General features: G+C 42.0%; 1 protein-coding gene and 2 pseudogenes across 1 annotated transcript; 1 reads left to right on the top strand and 2 right to left on the bottom strand.

Moving 5' to 3' along the window:
• Positions 1–3,822: 3,822 nt before the first annotated feature.
• On the bottom strand, positions 3,823–7,951 carry LOC127416651 (extracellular calcium-sensing receptor). Its single transcript, XM_051656095.1, has 6 exons — positions 7,875–7,951; positions 7,370–7,658; positions 6,081–6,917; positions 5,574–5,804; positions 5,316–5,439; positions 3,823–4,721 (listed from the first exon to the last, which is right to left on the bottom strand). The coding sequence occupies exons 1-6, from the start codon at positions 7,949–7,951 to the stop codon at positions 3,823–3,825; spliced, it is 2,457 nt and encodes an 818-aa protein (XP_051512055.1).
• Positions 7,952–9,262: 1,311 nt separating this feature from the next.
• Positions 9,263–16,388, bottom strand: LOC127417106 (extracellular calcium-sensing receptor-like; annotated as a pseudogene).
• The window catches only part of LOC127417105 (extracellular calcium-sensing receptor-like), a 28,939-nt pseudogene continuing 23,795 nt past the window's right edge, over positions 16,387–21,530 (top strand).

Genomic DNA, 21,530 nt, shown 5'->3' with positions numbered 1-21,530 from the left:
GAGGAGAGGCTATTTTATTTATATATATATTTATTTATTTTTTTCACACCTGCATTCCAGTCTACATCTTGATGTAATCCTCATGATCACGCAGTGTTTTCATCAGCTGAATGGGAGGCTAAACACTATTAATCTGATGAGACTCGCGCTGCACGTGCAAGCCATTCGCGCATCACAAGCCGATAATTTTTTTTTTTTTTTAGCCCTTTTCAAGAAATCCTGCAAAATCCTAAAACTTTAGAAAACTTTGAATAGACTCCGGTTTGTTTTCTCTTTTAATCGTTTAATGTAATTTTCAGTATGGTTTAAGGAGGGTGTACCTGTATGTTGGGTTGGAAATCTCAAGGATTAATAGTGGTGTTTTCCTTAATACATCACGTGTTGTTCTGAAAGCAAAAAGAAACAAATAAAACACAGAATGTTGGCTGTCATCCACGCAGCCTGACTGAAGCAAAGTGGGCACGTTTTCTAGGCCGATTAACCGAACGTGAAGCGCTGTTGGCTCATGATGCGTGAATGGCATACACGCACTGCACGAGTCTGTTGGGTATACTGCAGTCACGTGACATTAAACTTTTGTTTAGCCTCCCATTCAGCTTATGAAAAAATGCTGCGTGATCATGAGGAAGGGAATGTTTTATATACGGTATATATATATATATATATCAGTTGTGCTCAAAAGTTTGCACACCCTTGGAGGATTGGTAATATATGTACCATTTTTAAAGAAAACATGAGTGAGCAGGCAAAACACATTTCTTTTATTTTTATGGGATTAACAGAATGGCACAATCATAAAACAAAACATGGCAATATAAGAAAAAAAAAAATGAAATGACCCCTGTTCAAAAGTCTGCATACCCTTGGTTCTTAATACTGTGTATTGCCCCCTTCAGCATCATTGACAGTGTGCAGTCTTTTGTAATAGTTTTCTATGAGGCCCCAAATTCTTGCAGGTGGTATAGCTGCTCATTCGTCTTGGCAAAATGCCTCCAGGTCATGCAAAATTCTTTGGTCATCTTGCATGAACCGCACGTTTGAGATCTCCCCTGTGTGGCTCGATGATATTAAGGTCAGGAGACTGTGATGGCCACTCCAGAACCTTCACCTTTTTCTGCTGTAACCACTGGAGAGTCAACTTGGCCTTGTGCTTAGGGTCATTGTCGTGCTGGAAAGTCCAAGAGTGTCCCATGCGCAGCTTTCGTGCAGAAGAATGCAAATTGTCTGCCAGTATTTTCTGATAACATGCTGCATTCATCTTGCCATCAATTTTCACAAGATTACCCATACCTTTAGAGCTTTCAAGGCTTTGGATATCTCTTTATATCCTTTTCCATCTTTATAAAGTTCCATTACCTTGTTACGCAGGTCTTTTGACAGTTCTTTTCTGCTCCCCATGGTTCAGTATCTAGCCTGCTCAGTGCATCCATGTGAGAGCTAACAAACTCATTGACTATTTATACACAGACACTAATTGCAATTTAAAAAGCCACAGGTGTGGGGAAATTAACCTTTAATTGCCATTTAAACCTGTGTGTCACCTTGTGTGTCTGTAACAATGCCAAATATTCAAGGGTATGTAAACTTTTGATCAGAGCCATTTGGGTGATTTCTGTTATCATTATGATTTAAAAAGGAGCCAAACAACTATGTGATGATAAATGGCTTCATATGATCACTATCCTTAAATAAAAGACAGGTGTTTTTTTTTTTTTTTTTTTTTTTTTTGCATGCTCAATCATATTTTCAAAATCAATGCCACAATTTCTGCAAGGGTATGCAAACTTTTGAGCACAACTCTGTGTGTGTGTGTGCGCGTGTGTGTTTTATTTATATATATATATATTATATAAATAAAGTCTACTTCTCGCTGTTGCTGGCGTGCCAGTGATTGATTAAGCCTCCGCCTGCCAATGCTGGCTCGTGTGCCATAGGTTGCCAACCTCTGTCTTGGCGGAATAGTTCACCCAAAAATGAAATTTCTTTCATTATTTACTCACCCTATATCATTGCAATTTCATGTAAATTTCCCCATGGAACACAAAGGGGAATTTGTTGAAAAGGAGAAAGAGAATCTAATTCTATCCCCTTACAACTCGCATGAGGACATAGGATGCATCAAGGCACCATTTTTTATTTATTTATATGAATGCAATTGCAAATGAGATTTGAGCATCAGCACAAGGAAAGACTGTCAATGAATAATGACTTAAATTTAAGAATTGTTGTATGGGTTGTATTTTTGGGTTGTATATATTTGTTATTTATTGCGACTGTTAACTTTTTGTTTGTAAAAGTGCTGTATAAAGATTCTTAACAATGTCTCCTTTTGTGGTCCACAGAAACAAATATCAGTATGTTGACAGAATTGTTTTTGGAGTCCCCATTTCAGCTGCAGATTCCAGCAAAAGTTCATGAAGAGTTGTACTTGTTATTAGATAGGAGGAAATATCTTGCTCACATGTGGTCTGAATTTGAGAAAATGAGATGGCAAACTACAAACCAGTAAACAACAGATTCACAATCCAGCAGTGATGTCCTGAACATTGGTAATTTTCTTTTTAGAGAGCGAGAGGATAAAGATGTGCAAAATGATGCAAAGTGGATGCAAGTATTAGTATGATTGAGGTAAAAATGTGTTATTACCAGCCATTAGTGGAGCCAAACTGAGCTCCAAAGCCCTGAGGCTATTTACAGTCATTTTCCAGCACATTAGAGGTGTGGGGAACTGGATGCTGTGCTCTGCCTCCTGTGCATGCTTGAACATGCCTGGGGCGGGGGCATGGAGCACATCACTGTAACATTGTTTAGATCGAGGACTATGAATGCACTGGTGCTTTAGTTGGTAGAAAAAATAAGTAAAATATGAGAACCCGCTGTGTTTAATCACATTAATAATCTCCTTGCAAGTATGGAATGGAATTCCTTGAGAATATAACGTTTAACGAGGATATGGTTAATCTTGTGGTTTGCATGCACATTGTATTCTTGCACTGTATTTTAAAAACAAATATGCTGTTATGCAAAGCATACAACTACTATGCTGAGAAGTGAAATTTCACAGTCATTTTCACAGATTTCATTACTTCAAATATAGAGAGCAGAAACTAATTTAAACTGCAAGAAATTTAAACCTTTTAACCCCCGTCTTATATGGATATATTTTAATCAAACACCCTGAGGGCAAATGTAAAATATTCTACAAGCACAATCTTGCATCTGTTCTCCATGTCAGGTTTTCTCATTTATTTAAAATAGAAGAAAGGGATGTGCATTCTTCCCCAAGCAATGCACATTTGCTGAACACATGCTCAGTGTTTTGGATAAACACTAAGTTTCATGTGCCAACTTTTACAGGACATACAGACATGTATTACATACATACATGCAGACCTTCAGGCAGAAATCTCAGCTCTCTTCTCAAACAGGCTAGCTAGAGGGATATGTTGTGCTTCACCACATGATACTGTTTATTATAAATGCTTCTATTTCAGCATTTATTTTAGAGGCACATATAGAGTCTGGTTCAGGTGTCACTGCAGCTTGATGGCTTACTGAGGAGTTTTACTAGAACAATAGTGCACTCTAGTGGCAAAACAATATACTTGGGAATGTTTGACAAGATGAAGGGCTGAGAATAGTAAGTCAAAACAGATCATCAGATTTATGTAGTTCATCCACCTCATAAAGAGATTCAACACACACATATTTTTTCTTCTATCATATTCATCCATAAAAATAAATACACATCAGAAAATGTTAACAACTGTTTTTTTGTAAAGCCTCAAATTTAAAATCAAAGGCATGACCGAGAGTGGTTAATCATTTTTGGGACATGAGATACTTTTTAGAATTCCTCTCAGGCATGAAAATTATAATATAACATTTAGGACCAAAAATGCACAGAAGTACTCCATAACTAGAAGCTAAAATGGCAAATATTTCAACAGCTACAGTGAATTTTCCAGGAGAGCTGACATAAGCTGGGATGAATGTGATCCAGACAGCACAGAATATAAGCATACTGAATGTGATGAATTTGGCTTCATTGAAATTATCAGGCAATTTTCGGGCTAGAAAAGCCAAGATGAAGCAGAAGGCGGCTAAGCAGCCAATGTAACCCAACACACAGCAGAAAAGTGCCACTGAACCTAGGTGACATTCTAAAATGATCCGGTCACGATATAGCCAGGTGTTCTTCACTGGATATGGAGGTGCTGTGGTAAGCCAAGCCATGCAAATCCCACCCTGCAGGACAGAACATAAGAACACACCCAGTCTCTGCTGAGGGGGGCGAAACCAGCGAGCCATGTTGTTACCAGGCAACGTGGCTTTAAAGGCCATAAGCACCACAAGGGTCTTACTGAGGAGACAGGAGAGGCAGAGGGCAAAGGTCAAGCCAAAAGCAGTGCGTCTGAGAGGGCAGGCCCAGCGTGAGGGTTGGCCCAGGAAGGTTAGCACACACATAAAGCAGAGAGTGAGAGACAGCAGCAACAGAAAGCTAAGTTCTGAATTGTTAGCACGGACCATGGGCGTATCTCGATGACGGAAGAAGATTGCAGCCACTGTCATTGCAGCAACAGCACCCAGAATGGCTGTAGCTGCCAGGGCCATGCCAAAAGCTTCTGAGTAGGATAGAAACTCAATATTCTTAGGGACGCAATGACTGCGATGCAGGTCAGACCAGAAGTCTTCAGGGCAAAGAATGCATTCAGCCTGATCTAAAAAAACACAGACAGCAATTGGCATTGTAGAAGTCATCTCTGGCTATTACTTACTGTTACTACCCTTAAATTCTAAAATCAGTGTCCCCACAGTTTTTGACCTATGATTTTCCATTACTTTTCGATGGTCATTTGTGATTGCTGGATAAGGATTTTAAAAATCCTTTTGATACAGACTATGACTTTGATAAAGACTGACTCATTTTGATACATTTAACAATGGCTTGCAAGCAAGTTTTATTTAACACATGCTTTATATGAGCAATGTAGCAATTTTAAATATTTTAGAGCAGAGCATAACTAGGAACATTTATATTTACTATACATATTCCAATGACTTTTCCATGAATTGTATGATTTTAGTTTTTTGCCTGACTTTACCGGGATTGAAAAATGCAACTGAAAAAATGCCCTAATATTCCACAGTCATGGAAAGCCTGGGGAGTCCTTTAAACATTCATTCAATGGATTCAAACCTTTAGGCTCAGTGGTCAGATGATGTTTTGTATTTAATGATGTAAAACATTAATTGATTCAAACAGACACTACTAATAGCCATTGTACTGTATGTGTGTGTTTGTCTGATAATACCAGTAGTATTGCTGATGCTGCCCTCTGCACAAAGCACACAGTCATAGCAGCACACAGGCTGACCCTCTCGTGTAATCTTCCTGTATCCTTGCGGGCAGCTAACAGAACACACAGACACTGGTACCTGTAAAAGAAAGACAACACGTGACAATGACAATCTCAGTGTCTTTAGCGATTTATATAGTACAGTTGCAAACAAAATAGTCGCAAAAAATACTGATAACTAGTAACTGAATTTGAGGGTATTCATAATTTCACCTCATCAGTTTCCCCATGCCAGATGATTTTGTCCTGGTTCAGCACTAATTGCTGTGCTGTCGGGAGAGAGGAGTCAAAGCGACCAACTGTAACATACTGTACCGGACCCTCATCTGTCCCTCTCTGCCAGTTCACTATGTCATATGATCCAACAGGGTCTCCATTCTTATCAAAGTGAACCATATCTCCAAACATGTTTGTGTAATTCACTTTCCTCAGGACCTCAACAACCTGCAGAAGATGAATATAAAGAATATGTTACCCATAGTAAATAAATAAATGGAGATAAATATTATTTTCATTGAAATTATTTGATTTTGTTAGTGCTAAGACACATGGGACAAGTACAATGTAGGAAATTGGTTGTCAGTTCAGCGGTCATTACATATAACATATGTAAAATAACATCTCAGAAACATCACAACACTCTCATCAAATAAATGTTTCATTTATAAGGTTGCATTAACACTGCCTTTATTGAAATGGCATTTATAGATTTTGCTGTACCTGCCAGGGCTGTAGATTGTGGATATCAGGGCACTGCTGTGTAAAAACAGAGCCATTCACTCTTTGACACAGAAGCAGGTTATGCAGTGCATGAGCCACAGTGTAAACAGCCTTGTGCACGTTATAAGTCACCCTGAGCTCAGACACATCATAATAGATACTCTGAGTGTCCTGGATCCTCTCCATGCCAGTGCAGCTGTGACTGTAGTGGACCGGATCAGTTGTAGAGGCAATAGGAAGACTTGTATTTAAAGAGCATTGGAACTGCATTTCCCAGAACTCCCTTGCAAATGCATTGTAAGGCTCAGCCAGAGGCTGTATGCTTTCGAGGAAGAGTTTGAGGCCAGGTATCTCAGCTCGGCGGATGGCGAAGCCAATGGTGCCGCTGAGGGAAAGGTAGTTCTCTTTAGTGGAGATTAGAGTGGAGGTCACCCAGGCTTCACTGGCCACCCACTGCTTCCCGGTCACATTCTGCCGTACTATTTCATCCACTACTGGCTTGATATCCTCCTCAATGGCAAAAACCACCAAAACACGTGCTGTAGAATCTCGAATGGTCCTAACTATGTCTTGCAGCTGTTGCTGAGTGGGTAGTTTTGGTATGATGACCCGATAAGCCACGCACACACCTAGGCGGGTCACTTCTACTGTGAACATGTCTATGCCAGTGCGGCCGTAAGCATCATCAGCACCGACTGTGCCCACCCAGGTCCAGCCCAAATGCTTCACTAGACGAGCAAGAGCGCTGGCCTGATTTACATCACTGGGGATTGTGCGAAAAAAATAAGGGAACTGCTGTTTGTCACTAAGGCAAGCACAGGAGGCAAAGTAACTCACCTAAAACAGAGAAGGGGAAAAGGATTTGGACAAAGATTGAAAGAAGACTGAACACAGAGTTTAGTGGAGAAGAGTATACAGTGTCCAAATGTCTGAGACCACCAGTAAAAATGCTCGTATTTGGCATTTTATAATTTAATACACGTGTTTAATATTATCAGTATAACAATATGAGTGAAAATGTATTTTAAATTAACCGTGCATTTCAGAAATTCTGTCAATATTTGGTATGTCTCCCTTTTGCTTGAATAACAATATGCACACAAGGTTGCAGTAGCTCCAAATTTGGACAACTTGATGATTCATGTACCAAATAGCAGGTTTAAATAAGATTTTGAATCCTAGATTTTCAATGTGGACTTTTGGACACCACTGTATTTTCAAACGGACTGCAAATATAGAATTCCTTGACCTTAAATTTAAATAATTTTGTCTAGCTAATCTGCTCTCACCAGCGGGATACGGAACAGGTTGAGTAGTCTGGAATTGGCCATGGACAGTGTGGATCCAGAATCCCCAATGATGATGGGGATGCTCATGGAGGAGCACACCCCTGAACTGTTCCTTTTCATGGGTTGAGAGACTACAGACAATACTGTCCTCTGAGACAGAGCTGTCAGCCCACATGTGTCATACAGCCTATAGCCCAGTGTAATGTTTGGCAGTAGAGCAGGGTTTTGGTTGATCTCCTCAATGAAGAAGATCATTGCCTGAGACCAGCGGAACACTCGCATATTAAACCTGGAGGACAGATCAGACTTCAATTAAATTCAAAAACAGATTTAACAAAAACACAAGACTATAAAAGCACAGAGTGATACAGAGCCTCCAAACAAATTTTGTAAACATCTGGTTGGTTAATCACCACATACAGCAACACAACCTTGATGTGAAACACATGAAAGATCTGGAATACAACTCAAAAATCAGTTTGCCAGTCTGCATTTTATTCTTTACCCCCTACATTTCCTTTGGTCTGGCTGACTTCTAAATGTTAGCTCCTGGTCGACAGCTTTAGAGTGGATAGGAAACATCCCAGCAAGAACTACATGGCCCTCCTTATGGACCACTGTTGAGTCTAAGTCCTTCCAGAGTTTACAGTCTGCTTCTGAAGTGCTTTGCATGGGGTATAGGAAGGAAAAAACAAAGTGGACAGCCCCAAGGAATGGCATCTTCATCTCCATCTTTGCAGAGTGGTTTGCTTGGGAACAGCTGGAAACTGAGGCTCTGGGTGAGGGACTTTATAGAGGCAATGTACTGAAGAGGCTCTCTGCAGGGACATGAGGTGAGGTGAGGTGCACAAAGATACAGAGACATGCATGCTTGAGCTCACACTATGTGGACAAAGTCATACACATACTGTACATACACAATATACAATATAAAGACACTGAATATTATGACTAGGAAAGCTGTAACACAATTTCACAAATATATATATAAAAAAACTATATAACTGTAAAGGCCACCACTGACAGTATTCCAAGTATTCTGTTGCTCTCCAAGCCAAAGATGAGTTAAGGGGAAGGATACTCGGTACACTTTCATTGACATTTTATTACCTTATACATAAACATTATGGAATACATTCAATCAAGATGATGGTATTCTAAAAATGTAATATTTTTCAAATTATATTTTGACATTAAATGATACATATTCAGTCCTTCATGGACAAGAAAGCACAATTTACAAAAGTTGGTCCCTTATGGTAGTTCCCCAGTGTCTAAAAAATGCAGTCAAGCAAGAAAGCAAGAGAGTAAGAAAGCAAGCAAGCAATCAAGAAAGAAAAGTCAAGAAAAAATAAAAGAAAATCCTAAAATGTATGACTCAAAAGGCACCATTTTCTCAGAATGACTCTGTTACATGTCTTGTAAGGTTATTATCACACAAAATGCCAATTATTATGTGACCTATGACCTCTGCACCTTCATAATATGGGGACAGAGAGTGTTGTCACTTTATGCTTTTCCAAATACTGCAATGTCTGTATGTCTCTGCCATCATGTGTGGCTGAAGTGGAAAAAAGCATTAGTGTGCATTTGCTATTTTATTAGCCTAAGGCACATGGGATTTATTACACTAAGAGGACATACAACTGTCCATTTTCCACCACTGAGTACTGCTCGAGTACTGACAGAGCAAAGAAAGTATAGGGCCTGACAGGTAGATGGTAAATATTTTTTTTTTCTGTTTATTTTTATGAAGCACTTACTAAAACATGAGAAGCCATCTAAAAACTGTATATTGGTGGGTGCTGGGGAGAAAAAGACAGAACACATTTAATTGCAGTACAAAAAGTGAAAATGTTATTATTAATTTTCAGAACAATGTATTTAAGAATTTCAGTGTTTCCTTTCTGAACTGGATTTGGACATCAAATATCTCTTTGTGTTTTTCTCAGATCAGCTCACTTTGGAGAGAAGATACAAAGCAGCAGGCCATAACTGGAGGCTAAAATGGAAAAATTCTCCACTGTCACAGTGTACGTCCCCGGTGAGCTGACGTATGCTGGAACAAATGCAATCCACACAGCACAGAAGATCAGCATGCTGAAAGTAATGAATTTAGCCTCATTGTAATTGTCTGGGAACTTCTGAAGCAAAGAAGGCCAGTAGAAAGCAAACAGCTGCAAGCAGGCCGATGTAGCCTAACACCAGGGAGAAGGCTAACGGGAACCCACATCACATAAAAGGATAATCCAGGCAGTTTCACGGGTCATGAGCTTGGTTGGGACGGGAGGTGCCACACACAGTCATGTGCAGCAAATTACCACTTGCACAGTGGCGCACAAGAAGATAATGCCACGCTGCTGCAGTGGGCCAAAACATTTCATAACATTACTGCCAGGTAGATTGGCTCTGAAGGCCATGAGTACCACCACAGTCTTGCACAGGATGCAGGATAAGTAGAGAGAGAACGCAATACCAAAGGCAGTGTGGCGAAGCCCACAAGACCAGGATGTGGGCTGCCCAATAAAGGCTAGTGCACACAGAAAACAAGGCCACAGTGAGCTGAGAATAAGGAAACTGAGCTCAGAGTTGTTGGCTCGGACAAGGGGTGTGGTGTTTGAAGGCAAATATCAGAGCAACTGAGAGTGTTAAACAGGACCCCAGCAAAGTGATGCCCATGGTGTCACTGTAGGAGAGGAACTCAAATGGCTTTGGGATGCAGGTGTCTCATCTAATATTGGACCAGAACTCAGGCAGGCATTTTACACACTCTAAAAGAACAAGATCATATTTAAAAAAAGACCACAGTCATTAGAAGTATTTGTGTAAATGGAATTGTGTAATGAAGTTAAAAAAGCAAAATACAATTTCAAAAGAGAAAACAAATCCTTTACATTGCTATAATGCTTTCTTGTCCACAGTGGCAAGTTATATTTTACATTGAGTCATCATACTTGAATGGTTATACACCAATCAGCCACAACATTAAAACCACCTGTCTAATATTGTGTAGGTCCCCCTTGTGCCGCCAAAATAGTGCCAACCCGCTTCTCAGAATAGCATTCTGAGATGCTATTCTTCTCACCACAATTGTACAGAGCAGTTATCTGAGTTACCGTAGTCTGGCCATTCTCTGTAGACCTCTCTCATCAACAAGGCATTTCCATCCACAGAACTGCCACTCACTGGATGTTTTTTGTTTCTGGCACCATTCTGAGTAAATTCTAGAGACTGTTGTGCGTGAAAATCCCAGGAGATTGGCAATTACAGAAATACTCACACTACCCCGTCTGGCACCAACAATCATGCCATGGTCCAATTCACTGAGATCAACTTTTTTCCCCCATTCTGATGGTTGATGTAAACATTAACTGAAGCTCCTAACCCATATATGCATGATTTTATGCACTTCACTGCTGCCACATGATTGGCTGACTAGATAATCGCATGGATGATTGTTGGTGCAAGTCGGGCTAGTTTAAAGTTCATAAAAAATCTTTTATTTTTATTTTTAAAACACTGGACCTTAACGCTTAATTTACAAATTTAAAACCATGACTTTCACTGCAAACAAATAAATAATACTGCATTACATTCATGTTGTTTAGCCAGAAGGGAACTGGCCCCCACAGTGAGCCTGGTTTCTCCCAAGGATATTTTTCTCCATTAACCAACATCTTATGGAGCTTTGTGTTCCTTGCCACAGTCGCTTTCAGCTTGCTCACATGGGTTCTAAATACAATTATTATTTAATTATTTAATTTCTATACACATTTTACAATCATATTTAATCAAACTACACAAAGATAACTAAGACATTATAGATATTACAGTTTCATTTTTTGTTTTGTTAATGCATGATTTCCTGTAAAGCTGCTTTGAAACAATATGTGTTGTGAAAAGTGCTATACAAATAAAAATGACTTGACTTGACACTGCCTTATAAACATTATAGGAGATTCTGAGCTGAGACACATCTGAGTAGATGTTACCCATGCTGGCCAGTACTTCTGAGCCATTACAGCTGGGTCTAAGAGAGAAGCTGTCATTGCCTTTACCTAGAGAGCACTTAAACATCTCCTCCCAGATCTGCAGAACGAATGTGTCCTGATGGTGTTTGGAGGGCTGCAGGCCAGGAATATCAGCTCTGTGGATGGTGAAGCCCATGGAGCCCTGCAAGATGGAATGGAATTCAGGGGTGGAGAGGACAGCTGCTGTGATCCAGGCTTTGCTGGCCAGCCAATGGATTCCAGTGAGGTTTTGATGAAGGGCTTCCCAGAAGAGAGCCCTTGCATCTTGCTCTAGAGCAAAGACCAGCACCACACGGGCCCCTGAATCACAAATCCTCTCTACAATCCTGGACATGTCTGCTTGTTCATGTTTTTGGGGGGATCATTTAGTAAAAAGCAATACATGCACCTAGTTTGATCACCTCATCGTTGAAGATTTGGGCACTGCCAGTACCATAAGCATCATCCCCCACAACAGTCCCATCCCAGCTCCAACCGAAGTGTTGCACCAGCTGTGCAAGAGCATCCAATTGGGAAAAGTCACTGGGCATTGTCCTTAGAAATCCAGGGAACTCTAATTTATTGCTAAGACATGCACAGCTGGAGAAATAGCAAACCTAGAGAAGGAGTGGGCATAATCCACATTATTAAAGAACACGAATGTACCTTTGCAGTTGCATTCAAAATGCACAACTCACCTGTAGAACATGAAAAACACCTAGAAAGTGTGTAACCACCAGGGATAATGTGGATCCTCTGTCACCAATGACAACAGGCACTCTGCCTTGGCACTCTGGATTCTGTGTGCCCTCTTCATGCCTGCTCATCAGGGCAAAGGCTGTTCAGAGAGCATGGAAATGCGTACTACATGAGTCATAAATCTTATAACCCAGTGTTAAGTTGGCCAGGAGGCATTATCTCTGTTGATCTCCTCTATGGCAAAAATCATCGTCTGCATTCATCTAAAGGTTAAAAAAACAAAAAACAAAACAAATGCAGGGCTGTTACTTGTAGCAACTTAATTAACTGAATCTTAAAAAAACAAAACAAAAAAACAGTACAGTCTTAATAATAAATGTGGCAAGAAAAGGGCAAAAAAAAATTTAAGATGTCATAGTGCTTTTCCTTTACAAGATTAATTAAAGCCTGACTGATCTTGAGCTTAAATCGGTGAGTGCTTACTGATATTCAAAACACTGCCCCCAGTGGCCAAAGTAGTAATAGTTGTTGGGCGTTTGGCAGTGGTGTGTGGTGGACTTTTGAAATGTGAAGGCAGAGTGTCATCTCAGCATTCGTTTTTTTTTGTTTTTTTTTCAGTTCCTGTTGACATTTAAATGGCTTTCAGGTTAAAACCATGCAATTCTGAAATCTGATTTATCACAAGATATGCTATAAAAAAAAGTAGGTCTGCATACAAATAAATATAAAAAGTCACATATTTTGCTTATAAATGCAACAACATAATAACAAATATAGTTTTGTAATAAAGTACAAAACATAATTTATGTCATACTATGAGTATGGTACTCTATATGTACCATATACAGTATTTTCCTTAAATCAGTTTATTATCATCAGATTTATAAAGGCTATGTACATATATGCCCCCAAAAATGAATATTATATATGTTAATTGCCATATATCAGATTTCTGTATGGGAAGGTATATTAAATACCTTTTAATTTACACTGTAAATAAGCATGAAATATTAACATGATCAGGCAAATACTAGCATGATATTAACACTATTTGTTAAATATCAAATCAAAGACTCATCAAGTGTATGCATTGTTTAATAATTATTAATTTTTCATTGCCTCAAAAACAATACCTACAAAAATACAGCAACAAGCATATTTCATCTGTTCTTCTTTTATTTTTATAGTCATCAAACACAGGGTTTGTGATTGCACAGATCTTTACATTTAAGAGCGATTGTAGTCTGATAGTAGATGCCACTTGTCAGTGAGTCGGCACAATGCAGCTGATCCTAGGGTTCTGGAACTCTGAGAAACAACATGCCGACCTTCCATGTGATCATGTTGTTAAAGCCTAACGTCACAGAGGAGTACTTAGACTTGTAGTTTAATGGCTCATTACAGGTTCTTTGACAACATATGGGGGTATTTTATCACAGTAAGTGCTGCAGGCTATATTCTCACATACACACAGAGAACAGAGGTTTACTTAAGTGTAGCTTCAGGCTATAGTTTTCATTGTCTTCACACTAATATCACCATGAGACTGCTGCTGTACACTAAGAGCACTCATGATGAGCTCTCCCAGGATCAGCTTAGATAACATCAATTGTTAAGAGGGAAATTATTGTCAACTACTAGTGTCAGCTATATCTGAGAATAAAGTTTTAAAAAGCGAAATAACGTGTGTATGTTGAGGGATCTGGGGTTGAGGACTCACGGAAAACGTATGTATTGCCAGTGGTCATGTGGTTCCCAATTTTTTGTATTTTATTTTTTTAATAAATGTCACGTGCAACCTGTGCACTGGTAAAGATATTGCCAATTTGATAGACACATTTTTCAGAGTGTTTGGAATTCATTTGGCGGGATTTATTTGCATTTGTAAATATAAATATAAATCAATGAAAAGCACAAAAGTCCTGTGGCTCTCATTTGAAATGTTACTTCATCATTTTTTGGGGAATACTCACTGCAGCATCCATAGAGAGGGCCTAAAATTAATCAGTTTCATTAGAGCCTATTAATTAAATCAAAACACAAGGCTTGTCACACAGAAATATGCTGATTATTGCTTCTTTGCTTCTTTTGCTCTGTACACCCCTCCTCCCACCCCCATCCAACTAATCAGAATCACATATTTAATCACAGATTGATTGTATCTTTATCACAATATTATCTCCTTTCTCATGGGTTTCTGTAACAAAACAACAGCGCACAACATGTTTACCTGACCACAAACATAGTTTACCTGATATAACTGCGCTTTTGATAGATGCCCAACACTTGAAATAGTTTCACTGTTGCCTTGTCTTTCTCAGCTTTATTTCCCTGTTGTAACTTGCTATGTTGTCTACGCAAGAATCCCTATGTGAATCCCTACCAATAATTCACAGAATGATTTGATATATTAATAAAATGAGTCATTTTTATATTTTATGTGTTGCAAGACAAGAGTAAGATTTTAGGCACAATAATAAGCATACTAATTTACTTTAATTTTTAGAATTTAAATTTGCCACTGTGGCTGAGATGCATATTGTAGAGTAATACATAAGAATCAGCTCATTGTAATATATCATCACATACTTTGTTGAATTGTTTTCTCTCGTTTATCAGCACCTGCGAAAAAACTAAAAACAAAACAGACGCAGTGCAACGCATGAAACAGAATGCAGGTGTCTCAAGATGCGTTCATAAAAATGAAAGTTAGTTTTAACTTGACATGGCAGTAAGAAACCTCACAAAGAAGAAAACATTGAAAAAAGTGAGGTTAACTTACCTTAATTAGTACCGAATACCTGATATGGTGATCTCAGAAGAGGAAAATTCGAGTGAGAACCTTATTACTGTGTGGAGGGCAAAAAATTTCACAAGTTATACAGCGGGAATTGGTAAGTTTATGCTGTTTTTATATTTTTATTCAAAATGATTATTTTGTCAAATTCATTCAAATAATTAAGCTTGTAATTATGTATTTCCTCTTTTTTTTTTATTTTGATTCTGTTGAATTTGAATCTAGGTTCGGATTGAACCTGGTATTGTTAATATTGAGTTATACTGAAGTCAGCGTAGTCTAGTTCCAGTTTTGTGTTAACAAAAGTATTTTTGTGAGTATTTGCTCTGTCATGTGCAGAGATCTAGGAATAGAGTTCGGTCATGACATCAATTTGCAGGCAAATTCGGAAGGTTAATTTGCCATGGGTTCCCCCTGGAATTTCCAATGTGTTTTGAATAGTGGTTTTTGATTTCAGATTGACTATTTGCACTATGGTATGCAAATAGCATCTAACACTATTTGCACTTGAGTAAAAGCAGCGTTTATACAATTCGAACTTTGCTACGTGATACTACTGTGATGTTTAATTTAGCCTACTGCCCTAGGATGTCCCTTTGTGAACTTCATGCAAGACCCATTGGCTTGGGAAAATTTTCCTGTTCAGACAGATTCTGGTGGTCAACTAAAGTAGCATTCATTAGAGACAGTGTTCTGTTTGGCCTTCCTCTCCCTTCTTACAATTTGAACACTTCATGTATTGTTTGGATGCAAAGCCAATAAACTAATTTTTATACATCCCAATTCTGACTGGTTTGTGAACAATTTTGTGTTCATTTGACAAGAGTTGTGTGTGTTTATTGTGCTTTAGTTTGTAATGACATTGATACATTTTTATTGAATGCTAGTGGTTTCTACATGAGAACATGGTGTAAATGGTTAAATTTGTATTTAGAGTTTTGACAATAAAAAAAGTTGAATCAGATTTTCCACTTGTGTGAAGCACAGCAATAGTGTTTAAAGTTTGTTTAAATTGAAGAGACTTTTAGAAAATAGATTTTTGATTTAGAATATTTGGCAAAAATAATGGATTTTAGCACAATTGAGAAAAACTGTACAAACACATACAATCAGTTCTGATCCTACATTCCATGGATTTGGTACTGTTACAAAAAAAATGACAGGACAAATCAGGATTTATTGTACTAAGGCAGGAACTAATGGGAAAATGTTCTTAAACCATTTGTGATCTGAAAAAAAGCATCCTTTTTGGTTCCCATGCTCACTAAAAAGCGTGTCACTCACATACCATTTCAGATTTCAAATAATTTTAAGTTCATTTTGATTTGGATGTGACCAAAAATGCATTTGTCTGTGTCAGTTAGTTGTTTTCTATGCAAATAATTTCAGCACTTCCATCATTTCGTCCCATTCATAGTGATCTGCAGAGACCCACTGTGAGGATGAGCGTATGAGAGGTGGGCACAATTGCATTGACTGTTTGACAGCGTATTGAACGGATCAGCGCTAACATGCCGACCTTCCATGTGATCATGTTGTTAAAGCCTACCGTCACAAAAGAGTACTTAGACTTGTAGTTTAATGGCTCATTGCAGGTTCTTTGACAATATATGGGGGTATTTTATCACAGTAAGTGCTGCAGGCTATATTCTCACATACACACAGAGAACAGAGGTTTACTGAAGTGTAGCCCCAGGCTATAGTTTTCATTGTCTTCACACTAATGGCACTTTTCCACTGCACGTTACGGTTCGACTCGACTCTGCTTGCTTTACTTTTCTGAGCTTGCTTTTCCACTGCAGTTTAATGCCGCCTCAACGTGGGTGGGATTATAGGCTGATCGTCATGTTGCGCCACCTCTACTGCCATGACATCATCTTAAACGTGACACAAACATTACTGACCATAAACAATAACACGACCGCTAGCTGTTAGCTACTAGCTCATTGTGCTGCATAAAGCAGTTGTTGCATGGTGATTTTACACAAGTGTAACAGTTAAATTGGCCTGGTTGTTTTAGAAGCAAACTTTCCAGTAGCTGGTCAACTAAATAAAGTGAAGCTTTCAAGCAGAATATAGAGTTAACGTAACAAAATTTACCATCCTCCATCATGGACTCCATCAACACTGAGTCCAGGGCACTCTCCCTCCCATTACTCGCCGGTCTATTGCCATAGATAGCATCCATTTGGTCAAACCACTTCCACTTTCTTCTGTTTGAACCACTCTGGCTTTTGTGGTCCTTGAGGGTTCTGTAGTCACTTTTAAGTTTTTTTTAACTTTTTCCTACACTGTTGGTAGGTCCATTGTGGCCAACAGCTGAAACACTTCCTGAAGCACGGCGTGGTTTTGCACACAGCCATTTCTTTTTACAATTAGAAAGTCGCATGAACAAATGATATTGCTGTCGCTGTTGCTAACTTTAAAACTAGCAGGTTGATGTCCCGTGTCGCAAATCCAGTGACGCTGGTAGTGACGATTCTCGCTGACCAATCAGTGATCTGCAGGGTTTTGACATCACATTTAGTATTGGCTCGGCTCGCTTGGAACCTCGACCGAGGTGGTACTAAAAAAAAGTATCAGGTACCAGGTACTATCCACAGTGGAAAACCCCCAAAAAGCGAGCAGAGTCGAGTCGAGTTGAGCTGTACCGTGCAGTAGAAAAGCCCTTTAATATCACCAGAAGACTGCTGCACTTACTGTGATAAAATACCCCCATATGTTGTCAAAGAACCTTAAACGTCATGGTTACTGGTGTAACCTCCGTTCCCTGATGGAGGGAACGAGACGTTGGTGTCGATGTAGTGACACTAGGGGTCACTCTTGGGAGCCCGAGACACCTCTGGTCTTTGATAAAAGGCCAATGAAAATTGGCGAGCGGTATTTGCATGCCACTCCCCTGAACATACGGATATAAAAGGAGCTGGTATGCAACCACTCATTCAGGTTTTACGCTGAGGAGCCGATATAAGGTCCGGCCATTTCAGCGGGTAGTTCAGCGTTGTGGCAGGAGGGACCAACGTCTCGTTCCCTCCATCAGGGAACGGAGGTTACACCAGTAACCATGACGTTCCCTATCTGTCACTCACTCGACGTTGGTGTCGATGTAGTGACACTAGGGGTCCCTATACAAAACGCCACAAGGCTGAATGGTGTTACGTGAACTGGCAGTGTGCGGTGGGCAGACTTGCTGTGTGCCTCATAGCCAGCACACCAGGTGGACATGTAACCTCCCCCAACACAGTTATGAGTGTCAAACGGCCCTTTTTGGGGACAAGTCGACTACCCAAAGATAGAGACAGGCTTAACCCAGTCGTGGCCTCTTTCCCCCTTCTCTATTTCCACTCCCTAAAAAAGAAGGGGGATTATCCGACTGGGCCGCCAGGTCTAGTCGGGGGGTGTCCCTCCCAAGGGGAGGACACCGTGGAGACCACACCTCGCCCCAAGAGAGGGAGGATATTTAAGTGGAAGAATACATCACATGGTCTTTCCAACCATGTGGAGAGCCTTCAAGGTAGATCCTGCCCAATGGGAGAGGAGTTACTACAACATGGAGACTGGGGCAGAGGGACTCTGCCCAAGGAAGACGCAGTTTGCCAGCAGGGAATGAATTAGTGGAAGATATAGATCGCATGGGGTTAGCCTTACAGGGAACCGCCACATGTGGAGCACCTACCCCAGAACCGGGCTCTTAGTTAGCACGTGCACTGGGCCGGCAGCGAGTCTCTCCGAAAACTCGACTGCCACAGGGCTCGGAGGAAGTCAACCAGGGAACAGCTTTTGTGAACACTACTGGGAATTAACAGCGCACGTCTTCAGCTCAAAAGGAGGTGGAAGGCGCTATGTGCAAGCGATACACCCGGCTGGCTATCCCAGGCTTATCCGCTTGTGTTGCGTGCCACTACCTGGGACGAAACCGGTTCCACCCGGAGGTTGTAGAACCTTGCAAAGGTGTTGGGTGTTGCCCAGCCCGCTGCTCTGCAAATGTCTGTTAGAGAGGCACCTCTGTCCAGGGCCCAAGAAGCCGCTACACCACGGGTAGAATGGGCTCGTAGCCCTACCGGGGGCGGCATGTTTTGGGCAAGATATGCCATAGTTATGGTGTCAATGAGTCAGTGGGCAATCCTCTGCTTGGAGACAGCGCTTCCTTTCCGCTGTGCACCAAAGCAGACAAAGAGCTGCTCAGAGACTCTAAAGTTCTGCGTGCAATCCAAATAGATACGTAAAGCGCACACCAGACACAGCAAAGACAGGGCTGGGTCTGCCTCCTCCTGGGGCAGCGCTTGCAGGTTCACCACCTGGTCCCTAAAAGGAGTGGTGGGAACCTTGGGCACATAGCCCGGTCGGGGTCTCAGGATCACGTGAGAATAGCCCGGACCGAATTCCAGGCACATTTCGCTGACAGAGAACGCTTGCAGGTCACCTACCCTCTTGATGGAAGTGAGCGCAGTCAGGAGGGCAGTCTTCAAGGAGAGTGCCTTAAGCTCGGCTGACTGCAAAGCTCAAAGGGGGCTCTCTGTAGACCCTGAAGAACTACAGAGGTCTGATGAGGGAACGAGGCGCAGCCTGGAGGGATTCAGCCTCCTGGCACCTCTTAGGAACCTGATGATCAGATCATGCTTCCCTAAGGACTTACCGTCGACTGTGTCGTGGTGTGCTGCTATGGCAGCAATGTACACCTTCAAGGTGGAAGGGGACAGCCTCCCTTCCAACCTCTCTTGCAGGAAGGAAAGCACTTATCTGACTGCGCATCTCTGGGGGTCTTCCCGACGGGAAGAACACCACTTAGTGAACAGACGCCACTTAAAGGCATACAGGTGCCTCATAGAGTGAGCCCTAGCCTGAGTGAATGTGTCTACCATTGCAGGTGGGAGACAGCTTAGGTCTTCTGCGTCCCGTCCAGGGGCCAGACATGGAGATTCCAGAGGTCTGGGTGCGGGTGCCGGATGGTGCCCCTTCCCTGAGAAAGAAGGTCCTTCCTCAGGGGAATTTGCCAGGGGGGAGCTGTCGTGAGGAGTGTGAGGTCTGAGCACCACGTCTGGGCGGGCCAGTAGGGTGCTTACCAGGATGATCTTCTCCTCGTCCTCCCTGACCTTGCACAGGGTCTGTGCAAGCAGGCTCACTGGGGGAAAATGCATATTTGCGAATGCCAGGGGACCAGCTGTGTGCCAGCGTGTCTATGCCGAGGAAAGCCTTGGTCAGGGCGTACCAGAGCGGGCAGTGGGGAGGATTCTTGGGAGGCGAACAGGTGCACCTGTGCCTGTCGAATTGACTCCAAATCAGCTGGACCACCTGAAGGTGGAGTCTCCACTCTCCCTTGAGGGTAACCTGTTGTGATGGCACGTCCGCCGTAGTGTTGAGGTTGCCCGGGATGTGAGTGGCTCGCAGCGACTTGAGGTGCTGCTGAATCCGTTGGAGGAGACGGCGGGCGAGTTGTGACGTACAGCGGGAGCACAGACCGCCTTGGAGGTTGACATATGCTACCGCTGCCGTGCTGTCCGTCCGAACTAGCACGTGCTTGCCCTGGATCAACGGCCGGAACCTCCGCAGGGCGAGCAGAATTGCCAGTAACTCGAGGCAGTTGATGTGCCAATGCAGCCGCGGACCCGTCCAGAGGCCGGCGGCTGCATGCCCATTGCAAACAGCGCCCCAGCCCGTTTTGGAGGTGTCTGTCGTGACCACGATGTGCCTGGAGACCAGTTCTAGGGGAACACCTGCTCGTAGAAATGAGAGGTCGGTCCAAGGGCTGAAAAGACGGTGATAGACCGACGTAATGGCCACGCGGTATCCCGTGGCGCCATGCCCGTCTCGGGACTCGAGTCTGGAGCCAGTGCTGAAGAGGCCTCATATGCATCAACCCGAGCGGGGTGGCCACCGCCGAGGATGCCATATGCCCCAGGAGCCTCTGAAAAAGTTTCAGTGGAACCGCTGTTTTCTGTTTGAACGCCTTCAAACAGGCCAGCACCGACTAGGCGCGATCGTTCGTAAGGCGCGCCGTCAAGGAGACTGAGTCCAACTCCAAACCAAGAAAAGAGATGCTCTGAACCAGGAGGAGCTTGCTCTTTTCCCAGTCGACCCGAAGCCCTAGTCGGCTGAGGTGTAAAAGCACCAGGTCCCTGTGTGCGCACAACATGTCTCGAGAGTGAGCTAAGATTAGCCAGTCATCGAGATAGTTGAGAATGCAAATGCCCACCTCCCTTAACAGGGCAAGGGCAGCCTCTGAGATCTTCGTAAAGACACGAGGAGACAGGGACAGGCCGAAAGGGAGGACTTTGTACTGATACGCCTGACCCTCGAACGCGAACCGCAGGAAGGGTCTGTGTCGAGGAAGGATCGAGACATGAAAGTACGCATCCTTCGGGTCTACCGCCGCGAACCCATCTTGATGCCGGACGCTCGCTAGAATGCATCTTTGCATCAGCATCTTGAACGGGAGTCTGTGTAAAGCCCGGTTAAAGTACTCACAGGTCCAAGATTGGCCGCAACCCACCGCCTTTTTTTGGTACAATGAAGTAGGGGCTGTAAAACCCTTTCTTCATCTCGGCTGGAGGGATAGTTTCTATCGCGTCCTTCCGTAGGAGGGTAGCGATCTCCAAGCAAGGTAGCAGCATTTTCATCTTTCACCAAGGTGAAGTGGACACCGCTGAACCTGGGC

The sequence above is a fragment of the Myxocyprinus asiaticus genome, chromosome 26, assembly GCF_019703515.2.
Source record: "Myxocyprinus asiaticus isolate MX2 ecotype Aquarium Trade chromosome 26, UBuf_Myxa_2, whole genome shotgun sequence".
NCBI lineage: Eukaryota > Metazoa > Chordata > Actinopteri > Cypriniformes > Catostomidae > Myxocyprinus > Myxocyprinus asiaticus.
Note: the sequence above shows the minus strand (reverse complement) of the source record. Positions and strands in the feature narration are given on the sequence as shown.